This window comes from Hyperoodon ampullatus (assembly GCF_949752795.1).
Source record: "Hyperoodon ampullatus genome assembly, chromosome: 9".
In the NCBI taxonomy this organism is placed as follows: domain Eukaryota; kingdom Metazoa; phylum Chordata; class Mammalia; order Artiodactyla; family Ziphiidae; genus Hyperoodon; species Hyperoodon ampullatus.
In genome coordinates this window covers 29,270,841-29,283,195 of record NC_136922.1, presented here as the reverse complement: position 1 = coordinate 29,283,195, position 12,355 = coordinate 29,270,841, and the positions used below count along the sequence as shown (strand labels likewise).

The following is a 12,355-nucleotide window of genomic DNA, read 5'->3' as shown; positions in this document are numbered from 1 at the left end:
GGCTTTGGAGAGTGCTTCAGATTTTAAAGTTATGTTTTGATGAAATTAAAGTGGTGCAACCCTATAAACTTTGGGAATATAGAATTGCTTAGCTGTAGAAAGTAAAATGAATGTGAATAAATTTTTTCTCCTGATTCTTCAGTTGGAATACATACTGTAGGGAGGAAAAATAATTGCTGTGTTTCAATGTTACTGAGTCTGTGTATGTGTATAAAAACAACCCCAAGTAGATGCTTGTGATATATGGGAGGAAATGGTAAAATAGTTCAAGAAGCTCTGCAGTAGTAAAAACAATCCTTTTTTTAAGGCCTCTTTATTCCTTGTCTGCTTGTCTTGCTAATTGACCAGACATAAAAAATACACACCATAGATTACAGTAAATTTCAAATGTTTGGAAACTAAGTCAGGCATTCCCATATGGTCAGACTGCGTCTTACCATTAGGAATCAGTGAATTATCTTGGAATAGGTGATGTCAATCTTTGAAAGTAAAATGGGCAGTAATCCAGAGCTCAGCCCTGTTAAATCATGTATGTTGCCTTGCTAATGTCCCATCTCACATTGAATAAAATATATGTGCTCATATGGAAACATATAAAGATATGAGATGTTTTCACAGAAACTGCTAAGCAACCTGAAGCCAATTATACACTTCAGGACCATCAGTTCCAGCTGTAATGGTAAACATATTCTGTAAAACTCTATATTTTACATCCCTTGAGGTTTTAATAGAGGGACTGTATAAAATAACTCAGAATTAAGGTGGAAGACATTTCACTCTCGATGAAACCTTTAACACTTACTCAGTGCTCTGTTCGCTCTCTTGTAAAGGCAGCACTAATGGTGAGCTGGACTGGGTGAAACAGAAGAATCCAGCTCCACTTCCCCTTGGTCCAGCACACTCTCCCCCGTCACTGGTAGCCTTTTGCCTTGGGAAATTTCAGTATAAAACCCTAAATATATCTGCTAGCAGATCTTCTTGTCTTCCCATTCACTCATGCACAATGCTAATGAGAAACCGCCAGTATGTTCCCTTTCTTAGAATAACTGTTGTGCACAGAATTGGAGCTTCTCTGACTTTGCATTCAAGAGCATAAGTGGTTGAGTCAATTTACCTTTAAACTACCTCTCATTCTTCCTTCTTTACTAAACAAGCTGTACTATGATCTACATGTCCAGAAAGGAAAAAGCTATACCAGAAGTAACAATTTTTGAAAATTAACATCTTAGATTTTTGCATCTTTGAAATATTTTATGTCCTAACTTCTACATTAATGCCATCATTGAATTTCATTTTGTAATAGTTCTCTTGGCTGTTCTACAACATGCATTTCCTTTCCAACAACCCACAGTAAAATGTTGGCAGAATTCAACCTTCTTCATTATCTCCACAACTAGTTCATCTCAATTTATGTCTTGGTTGGCATAATTTAAATGAAATCATTCCAAAATTGTTCCAAAATTTCATAAAATATCTCTGGCAGTGTCATCTTTATGGTGTGCAGAGCTGTAAATTTAGTATTTTGGAGCAATGCTAATCTGGTCTGTGCTTTAGCTTCTTTTATACATGTAGAAAATCCAACTATGAGTCTGAGCATTTGGCCCCAAGAGAAGCCTCAAGATTTGATAGATGAGCTGATGTCAGTCCTAAAAAAAAAATCCCTAACTTTAATAAATTACCAAATTGTATGAAGTCTAAGACGTCACTGAATGTAAGATGCACCATTATTTTATGTACTGCTTATATAGAAAAACTGCCCCAAATGGACAACCTAATATATGGTCCCAGCATCAAGCCAGAACGCAATATGTTTCAGTATTGGCACAAAGGAGAAATAAATTCCCAACCGAAAGAAGATAGCAAAGAAATTTGCCTGTTTTACTCCTTGAACCACAAAGGTGGTCCTCATGAAGGTTTAATTTCTGAATTCACACCAACGGGGTGGACCATAAGCTTCAGACAAAACTTTAATTTAAGGAGCTATCAACTTAGTAGGGTCTCACGTGTCTGGAAGAAGTAAGAACAAATTATTTCTGGACGAAAGCAACTTCAACTCGGAGAACAACTGTAAGACATTCTGATATCAGAGATGTTAAAATATAAAGAAGCATGCATCCTAGAATGAAATTATTATAGTAGTGTCTTCCATAACTTTTGTAAACCTTTTTTGAAACTGTTTTCACTGGAGAAAATCAATCATCACCACAGTAGTCTTCTGACATTACATTAGGCCAATAATCCATTTATTCATAGTAAATGTATGCGAGACCTGCACACACATCCTGAATAAGAAGAATAAGAGGTTTAAAATATTTTGTGCTATCATTGTTCCTTATTAAAGCTTTTAAATATGTCATCAGAGATCACCCAACTGTTTATACACCTATAATTTAACTATTGTAAATGAAAGTTCTTAAACATGCTGTATTTTTTTAATTCCAAAACTTATAAGGAAAACATATTAAATAAAATACAAGATGGTATTTTTATTATTGTTTATGGAAGGTTTCTACTTCAGCAAATGGGTCTTTTCCATCATCTATCATATCTCTTGGGAAAACGTAAATTGAACATTAAAGTTCATGTTTCCTTATTTTTAAAGGTGTAAATTCCCATGGTAATTCTACTCTGCCATGTAAATTATATGTGTTTTCTTGGTAAAGAATTTGCTATAAAGTCATGAAAATAAAACATATCAGACATTTAATATAGACTATACAATACAGTAGATATCTTCATATTGGTGTTGCTTTTTAAAATAATTGAGTTTCAGCCCTCCCTATACTAAGAAGCATTGAAGCCTCTGATATCCCAAGATTATTAAGCACGTTATTAAAATGGCTTCATAGTTAACTTCAAAACATGTCAATTTAATTTTTGTATTTTAAATCAATATATACCTTAAAAATAAGTTACTAGCGATTCTCTCTACAATAATTACCTATGAACAATAAAATTAAAATATCCTAGTCATATCTCTCTGTTTATCCATCTACCTATCTATACACTGACAAGAGCATTTAAACACAAATCCACAGGTATCTGTGAATTCAAGGAAAGCTGGAAACTCCTTGAATTGTAAAATTCGAAGTGTTGTATTCTGGTTGATAATTATTTCCCAGCACCAGAGACAGATCTTAATTTAGGGCATAAAACAAAATAAATTAAAATTTAAACATTTTAGCAATTTGATAAATTATAAGTTTAAATTTTCTCTAAGGTTTCATTAATTGAGTCTTTTTTGCACTTGAGAAATAGATATATTGAGCATATGGACTTTAATACATATGCACACATTTCTAGGCACATGTATGCATGCAAACTCACATGCAACAAACATTTACTGAGAAACTAGCTGGTATAAGCATCACACAAAACACTGGAGAAATATTATACTAAGCATTATTTTGATGAATAAACAACTAGTACCTCTGTTATATAGCTGTAAATTTGTATTAAGTGCACTACAGTATGAGATTATTAAATCAGTTGTTAACCATCTTAGTATTCAGTCAGGCCCAAAATACACATGAATGTCAAGGATGAATGTTAAGGATGAATGAAACTTTTGTCTTCTTTTTTTATTTTTAAATATTTTATAGCTTCCCAAGAGTTATTGATTCATCCATGAAATGCCTTTTCAGCTACTGCTACTTTAGGAGATATTTATTATTCATCCACTTGAAGTCAAATTGGAGTCTTTTCTATTGATAAAGTACCTGTTGTATTTCTGGAGAAAATAATTTAGAATCCAGTAAGAAAAATCTAAGTAATGTTGTTTATAATAAGAAGTGCATATCTCCAGCTTTCTGTGTCACCATGAGTTGGTGGACAACATTTCCTTTCCTCCTTTGCTTGACCTTTTACATTGAATAATATTGGGAAAAAATTTACAGTGTAAATTATTAAAATTACAGTGTGATGAAAGCAAGTGGAATTAGATTTCTCTTTATGTAGTTTGGCAACTAATTGAATTTGCTAAATATTTAAAATAATTTGCAACTATTTTCCCTCTCCCAACTTGTTTCATTATTCATGAAATTCAGCTTTTTAATAACCTAAAGGGGGAGAATATCAAAAATGATAGCAGAGATCAAATAGTTGAAATCATATATGGTTCACTACCCCACCTATCTCTGTCTTTTCTACATGAAATCAAATTTTCTAAGATTTTTTACATTATTAGCATTTCAATCTTGGGAGACATTTATGGGGTTAAAATGGAGAGTGAAATAAATGGAAAGCTGAAATGTGATGCCTTCTGTTTCTGGTATATTGGAAGAGAATCAAATACTAAATAAGGCCTTTAGCAACGTGATATTTCTGGCCAAATGATGGATATCTTGACTTTTTGTTGTTACAAAAGGAAGCAATTTATTTAACTTCTTTCTTTCCTCCCATTCTTTCTGCCTTATTAGCCTCATTTCATTTCCATAAATTATCCCACTGAAAAAGGAAATGGTTAATTGAAGATTGCTTCCTTAAAAACATTATTTCTTGTCATTAACAGCTGCAACATATTGTAATATGTGTTATCCAAACACACTGTGATGCTTTAAAAATAATGTTCTCAATTATTTTGCTCTAACTATTCACTTCAACCCATAAGAATTCATTATGCCAATTTAACAACTCACCCTTCTTGTCTACTAGTAATATTCATGACAAGTTTGTGTTCAAAATCATTGCTTTCTAAGTATGAAAAGTAGTTTTAAATTGATTACAATGAGATTGCTTTCTTTCTGGAAAAATTACTTATTGGCATAGACATCGTTTAGAGATATAGGTGTCCCTGGAGGTATGAGAATACATTCATATAATTTCTCAAATATCTTTCTCTTATTATCCCATATTTGAAATTTTTGATTTTGGAGTACACTTGATTAGTCATCATCATCTTCTACCATATCTCAAGTCAACTCTTTTAACATTATAAAACTTAACAAATTTAGAAGACTTGAAATGTTTACAGTGCAATAATGTGTTCTGTCATAATGAGGGTTATAAACCCTATGCCATTTTTAATTGATTAAACTCTTAATCATTTAGATAATTATGATAACTCTGTGTCTTGAAAATGTCAAAGTTACATGAGATTTCAGCTTTTAAATGCAGAGTAAATTGTTACCTGGATTTGCCATTTAGCAAACATCAGCTAAGGGTTTACGACTACCTTGTGCCCAAATTGTGGAACGCAAAGTATGAGGGAGATAATCAGATTAATAAAAAATTGTAACAAATAAGACTACATGTGCTCTAAAGATACATGTAAAAAGAGATTTTTTGAAAGCATAGAAGCAGTACTTTTTTTTTATACAGATGAGAGAGCAGAATTGATGCTGGGAAGGAGTTCATAGTTTGTCTTATTAGGGCTTCTCAGTAAAGGATTTTAATTTTTGAATAAACAGTTGAAACTATCACAAGAACAGCAATAACAATAATATCACCTCACATATTTATGACTACCTCTGTATCCAGGCAATGTACTATTATTTGTATGTAGATATATTTTAATAACAAAAAATATTTAAGGGGATTATAAAAAGTATATGCTATCTGTAATTGATAAGTGACCTAATATATTTCAGACAATTTGCAATTGTTTGATTAAAAGCAAAGATAGGATAAAGGCAGCAATAATGTCACACAGGCAAAGCAGATGTACTGACAGAGAACAAAACCAGACGTGACAAGAACATATTTACTAAGAAGCTATAAGGGTAAGACATAAATTTGTCGAATGGGTTTTTTCAGCCAATGTGGGGGGAGAAATATGATCAAGTGGTGAGTCACAAAGTTCATTAAAAAATTCAGTTGTTCAAGCGAATCTCAATAATTCCTAAAAACTAACATTAGAAAAATTTCCCAAAGATGAACACCATAGTCAGCAACATTGGGACATAAACACAGTGAGCGAATCCATAGAGTATTGCTTATGGGTTCCCTCAACATAGATAAGAGGGACCCCTCTCAACAGGATTCAATAAAATCAATTATATCATGGGATTAACACAATGTGTTTCATGTAAACTGCTCTTGGTTCAACTATAATCCAGAGAGAGATTTTAGATTAGATTTATCTGTATGTGCAAGATTTCATGTCCTTCAGGAAATCTTTAATCAACAATGTTTTCTCAGGTGAGCTTTTGATTTATATTGTGTATTTATGAGTTCAACAGTATATGCTCTGAAAAATACTTACAGTGCAGCTATATTCTATCCCACCATTTCTATGCAGAGCTGTTTGCTTTAATAACAGTCAAAATGATAGTGTATTTGGCATCCAAAAAATTGAAAATCTAATAAGTTTAGAAGTCAAGAATCAAAATGTTGTTCCTGTTTGTTAAAAAAAATTTTTGAGAGAAAGGGGAAGAACGAGACAGAGATGGGGGTAAAGGGGCATGGGGGGGGAAGAAAGGAGGGAGAGAAGAGAGAGAAAAACATATTGTTATTAGACCCCTAATGTTTCCTATGTTGTACAAAATTTACTCAAGTGGTTGGGATAGAAGGGTCAGAAAAGGGAATGGATATTTACTGAGTGCCTTCCAGTAGTCTATTGGGTGTAAGATCGGCTGCAAGGATATATTGTACAACATGGGGAATATAGCCAATATTTGGTAATAACTGTAAATGGAGTGTAACTGGTAAGAATTGTATAAAAATAAATTTAAAATTAAAAATTAAGGTATTTATTGAGTATCTGTTTATAAGGTGTCAGGTGTGGAGAAATTAACAGAAAAAAATGTTTACAGGGTGTGACATCAAAGCACCCAAATATATGAATGCTTGGCTGAGGCCACTTTAAATGAAAGTTCTGGTCCTAAATTAAAAGTTGCTGATAGAAACATTCTACTGCAGAGGAATTAGGAGAAACAAGTGTATTCGGAAGATATTTAGTTTTTTCCATTTTTTGGCAATGGTCGCAGAATCTAACAGAACATACAGTAGGAGACTCTCAAACCAAAGAAAGAGAGTAGTACCTCTGCATACTAAGACTGATAGTTAATATGACAGGACTTTTAGCTTCACTGCTTACTAACTAGATTTTATTTTGCTTTCAATTTCGACAAAGGAGAGAAAGAAAGGGCCAACTTAGAGGGGAATGAATCCTTAAGGTATTGGCAAGAGTAGTTATTAAGGCACCAAGACAATGAACCAAATTCACCAGTTGTGCTTCTTATCTTATTCAGGTGGGAAAGTATCTGAATGTCATGATATTTCTTGAAGTCCATGGCCTATTGCTATATTAAACCAAAAACAACTTGGTATAAATTTATTAGATTCTACTATAGATAAGTAACAGATGAATATTTCTTAAATTCAAGAAACATTTACTACTAAGAGAATTCTTTTCTTTAATGGGCTTTGGGAAACATTTGCTGTCACCAGAGATCTTGGAGAGAAACTAAAAACTAAGCAGATTTCCCAAGACTCTAGAGGTGACAGAAAGCTCTCTATGGATCAGTTAGAATGATTAATTTAATTGAGAATACAAACAGTGACTTTTTTGACAATGTACCTAATAGATAATTTCATTTATATTAAGCTCTATTATTTCTTATTATACAAGTTACATTGCTTTTCTTATCTATGTATCAACTAATGTACTGAAGGATTTATACAGATCTCTATGTTTGAGAGCAATAACTTATTTATACCTTAGATTTCTATAGATATCTATAGTAACTTGGACAAATTAGATGAGAGACAAGTTAAGTATTATCATAAATTTCTACAAGAAAACTAGACCTGAGAGGCATGGCTGGCAAGACAGAAGATACTGGTGGATAACCATACTGTTTGTCTCTAGATCCAGCTGATTTTCTTCTGTGTTATCATGCTGTCATATATCTGATGATTCAGTAATATGTAGATATTGAATGAAAAGTTACTTCCAAAAAGTAATAGGATTTCTTTTTTTAATTAAATATTTTTTATGTTTTTATTTTATTGGAGTCAGAACACAACATGAAATCCACCCTCTTAATAAAATTTGAAGTATTGTTCACTGTAGGCATAATGTTGTATAGCAGATCTCAAGATCTCATTTATCTTGCATAACTAAAATGTTATACCCATTGACTAGCAACTCCCCATTCCCCTTTCCCCCCACCCCTAGCAGCCACCATTCTACTATCTGCTTCTACGAGTATTTACTACTTTAAATACTTCATCTAAGTGGAATCATGCACTATTTGTTTTTCTGTGACTGGCTTATTTCACTTAGCATGTCTTCAAGTTTCATCCATGTTGTTACATATTGCAGAGTTCCACCTTTTTTAAGGTTGCATAATATTACAAGTAAAATAATTTCTAAATCAAAAGAAGTTTAAACTGCACAACCATTAGCAGAAAAAAAATGCATTTTATGTAAACTCTAAAGACCTCTGTGACAAGGCATTCTAATTATTCATGGTAGCTCCTGAATCGCAGATCTTCCAGCTCGTGTTGGACATAGACACTCAATTCATCTCTATCCAAGGAAGCAGATGTCTTGCAAACTAGCACAGCAACATGTGCCATATCTATTCAATCAAAGATACACTAATAATTTCAGAGGGAAAAGAAAAACACTACTATAGTGTATGTATATATTGACACACAGATATACATATCTCCAACATGAAATAAACTGTGACTTGGAATCAGTTAAATATTGTTTCTTTACATTTCACTCATTTCCTGTTTTTTATTATTTCTAGAGTATTGATCTTTTAAATAAAAAGAGACAGATACTTCCCAGTATTAGAAGAGTTTTGTTTCACACCTAGAATAATAAAGGAAAAAACACTGGGATTGACATCCCTGGAGATAGCAAATGCAGGCAGAAGGTTGACTATAGGTAGGGTGAGAATAGGAGATGATGGCCATAGGCTGTGTACGGGAATTGGATGGAAGCAGGATTTTGGAAAGCTTTAAACTTAGAGCAAATCATACTGTCTATGACAGAAGTACTCAGATAGTTATAACAAGAGTAAAACTGTCAAAGTGATGCAAAAAAAGGGGGAAACATTTTTTTAATTAAAAATCTAGCTGAGTTTGAAGAAGAAAGCAAAAATTTTTCATCTGTCTACACTGTCAGCCTTCTATGCATGTGAAAATATATTTATTATTTTCTAAATTAATTTAATGAGTTCCAGATTGTACAGGATGTCATAATGGAAACAGGATTAAACAAAATAAGGAGTTTTTTTTCTCTAAATGAGTTTTACCTAGACGCCCCGTGGTGTACTTTTGATCTTAACTGTGTTTCATTTACCACATTGAAGGAGGTTACATAAAGGGTAAAATAATAGAAACTTAATCAGGAAACAATTTCTATTGCTGCATTTTATTATATACTCTTGCCATATTCTTTAGCCTAATTCTTGAAAATAATAAAAGATGTGTCATTTTAAAATAAGGACAATTGAAACCACATTGCATTATAATTGTACATCTTTATTCTGAACCATCCCAAACATTTCACACCAATTGATCTTCAGATCAAACTTGTGGATTATTTAAGGGTTGTTGGTGGGGAGTATAAACTTCCTGAACTCTACCTTCTGTAAAATACTAGGCTGGTAAATTTAATTTTACAGATGAAAAACAAACACAAAAAGGCAAAATTAAGTTCTCAGAAATGGACTCTTATTTCCAAAAACCCAATCGAATAACTTTTCTGCTGGAGAATTGTGGCAGAAATTCACTGGCACCATTAGTCAGGGCATAGAGTTTTACAATGAAAATAATATCTTGGAGAGTATTATCATGGCATATAAATGTATAGTTATACTGCACACATGACTGATTTTGTTAATGTAATGCTATTTTCTGGTAGACAAATCTCTGTATATGCTTTATATAACCCATACCGAAATAATTAGTCTATTCAGTAGACACTTGAATTCTGAAACCTTGTCATTTCTGCTATCTTCAATCAAATTGGAAAAGACTTCCAACTTGGCAACAAATTCATCTCCTGAATTTCTGAATAAATACTTTGGAAAGTTGAGTTTACTTCTCTAACATTTTCTCATTTCATTTCCTCATCACCGGCCAGATAATCACCATGGCCACAGCTTTGAAGAAAGAATCATCTATGGAGTAGAAAATAGTAGCACGTTCCTGGAATGCAGTCCAAAATCACAGCGAGCTCTGGTCTATTGGCAATTCCAGAGGCGAAATGAAGAGCGAAAAGAAGAGGTATAGGAAAGAAACTGACTGGATTAATTCTATATGACATATGCCGTTAAGAGATCCCAGCATGGTTGACTTGAGAGGGGAAAAAAAGTACTGTGAATATTTATTCTTTTCTTAACATACCAGTACTCATTCATTAAACAAGTATTAATTGAAGGCTGATTTTATGACAGGCTTTGTGATAGGAATTAGAGAAACAAAGGTGAACTGGTAAGAGTTTTGTCTCAGAAGCTGTTTGCGGATATATTTTAGACTTCTTTTTTCTTCCTGGAGTTACCTACAAAACAATTATGTTATCTACATTCGTATACAAGAAAAAAATCTAGTCCTTCTACTAATTTTAACTTTTGTTCAATTAATTCTCTCCAAACATGTTTTCCTTTCTCCATTAACTTCCTTCTCAAATGGGAAGGGGCAGTTAAGGGAAAGGAGTAGTAGATTTTGGATAAAGGATCTGAGGTCCAGTTATGAACTCTGATGTGAACTGTGCATGTAGTTTTACACAAATCTTCCTACTCAATGGATCCATTTATTCCTCTGTAAAATTTTAAAAAATATATACATAGAAAATCTCAGTGAGGACTCTGAGCCTTTAAAACTTTTTAAAAGGCATTAAATAGGGTAACCATAGTATGTAGGTGATTTGTGAATGTACAGTGTGCAGACAATTTTACAAACATAATCTGAATGTAGAAGTAAAAGTCCTTCCGTTATCTCTTTTGACAGTTGAAGCAGTCTTCAAACATGTAATCACATCATATAAATGTTAAGGTTGATTTTATATATTACCAGCTTTGGCTTTCAGAGATCTCTTTTGTAAACTGTATTCAAAATAAAAGTGAGATCAGACATTAAATAGCCTATCTTCATGTCACATCTAAGACTTAGGAAACTGAATAACTAAGTAAGCATGCAATCCCGTGTTTTTTCTGGTTGCTCAACTGCTGAACTTCTTCTATTTTTCAAACCTTATTATTCTAATGCATTGTTTTCTAGTATCATGTTTCTGTATTTCCAATTACAATATTCAATGTTAACTTTCTCCTATATTTATATAGCTTATTTCAAATTTATAAAGTATATCTTTGTCCTTTCATCCCATTATCTTGATCACTTTAAATTATTATGAGAAATTCTATTAAAACAATAGACAGCAATATTTTGCAATACTTCTTAAAAACAATTGGAAGAAATTTATAACTCTTTTCCCTGATAGGAAAATGCCGTCATTTCTCTTAAACTAGAAATTTTATTAACTATGAAAATGTGTCTCAGTACACAGTCTAAATTTTTGCTGAGACAGAGTTTGGAGCCTATATTTCTTGTAAATATGTATGATTTTACTACATCTTTTCTTTTGCTAGATCAGAGTGGATGATCATATCATCAGGACCGAACAAGGCCTTCTATTGCGTAGTCTGCAGCGCAAGGATTCAGGCAATTACCTCTGTCATGCTGTGGAACACGGATTCATGCAAACCCTTCTTAAAGTGACCCTGGAAGTCATCGACACAGAGCATTTGGAAGAACTTCTTCATAAAGATGATGATGGAGATGGCTCTAAGACCAAAGAAATTTCCAACAGCATGACACCTAGCCAGAAGGTCTGGTACAGAGACTTCATGCAACTCATCAACCACCCCAATCTGAACACAATGGATGAGTTCTGCGAACAAGTTTGGAAAAGGGACCGAAAACAGCGACGGCAAAGGCCAGGACATACCCAAGGGAACAGTAACAAATGGAAGCACTTACAGGAAAATAAGAAAGGTAGAAACAGGAGGACCCACGAATTTGAGAGGGCACCCAGGAGTGTCTGAGCTGCATTACCTCTAGAAACCTCAAACAAGTAGAAACTTACCTAGACAATAACTGGAAAAAATGCAATATACATGAACTTTTTTCATGGCATTATGTGGATGTTTACAATGGTGGGAAGTGCACCTGAATTCCACCAATTATAAGTTAAGTCCATGAGTAACTTTACTAACAGGCTTTCTTCCTAATACCAACACCTTTAGAGGTCAGGTGAATGCAGATGTTCACACTAGTGACTTAATATTTCCTATGAGATTTCACTATACAGGTTTCGCTCTCTTCTTTGCCTGAGAAATAAAAATGTCATTTGCCATGTTGCCATCTAAAGAAGAAAAACTGCATCAGCAAAGCC

General features: G+C 33.2%; 1 protein-coding gene across 2 annotated transcripts in view; it reads left to right on the top strand.

Moving 5' to 3' along the window:
* Positions 1-12,005, top strand: part of SEMA3A (semaphorin 3A) — a gene marked incomplete at its 3' end in the record, with an annotated part of 509,152 nt that extends 497,147 nt beyond the window's left edge. For both annotated transcript variants that reach the window (XM_079710965.1, XM_079710966.1), the window contains 2 exons: positions 10,046-10,188; positions 11,550-12,005. In XM_079710965.1, the coding sequence (XP_079567091.1) occupies positions 10,046-10,188; positions 11,550-12,005 (599 nt within the window). The remainder of the gene's footprint in view (positions 1-10,045; positions 10,189-11,549) is intronic.
* Positions 12,006-12,355: the final 350 nt, after the last annotated feature.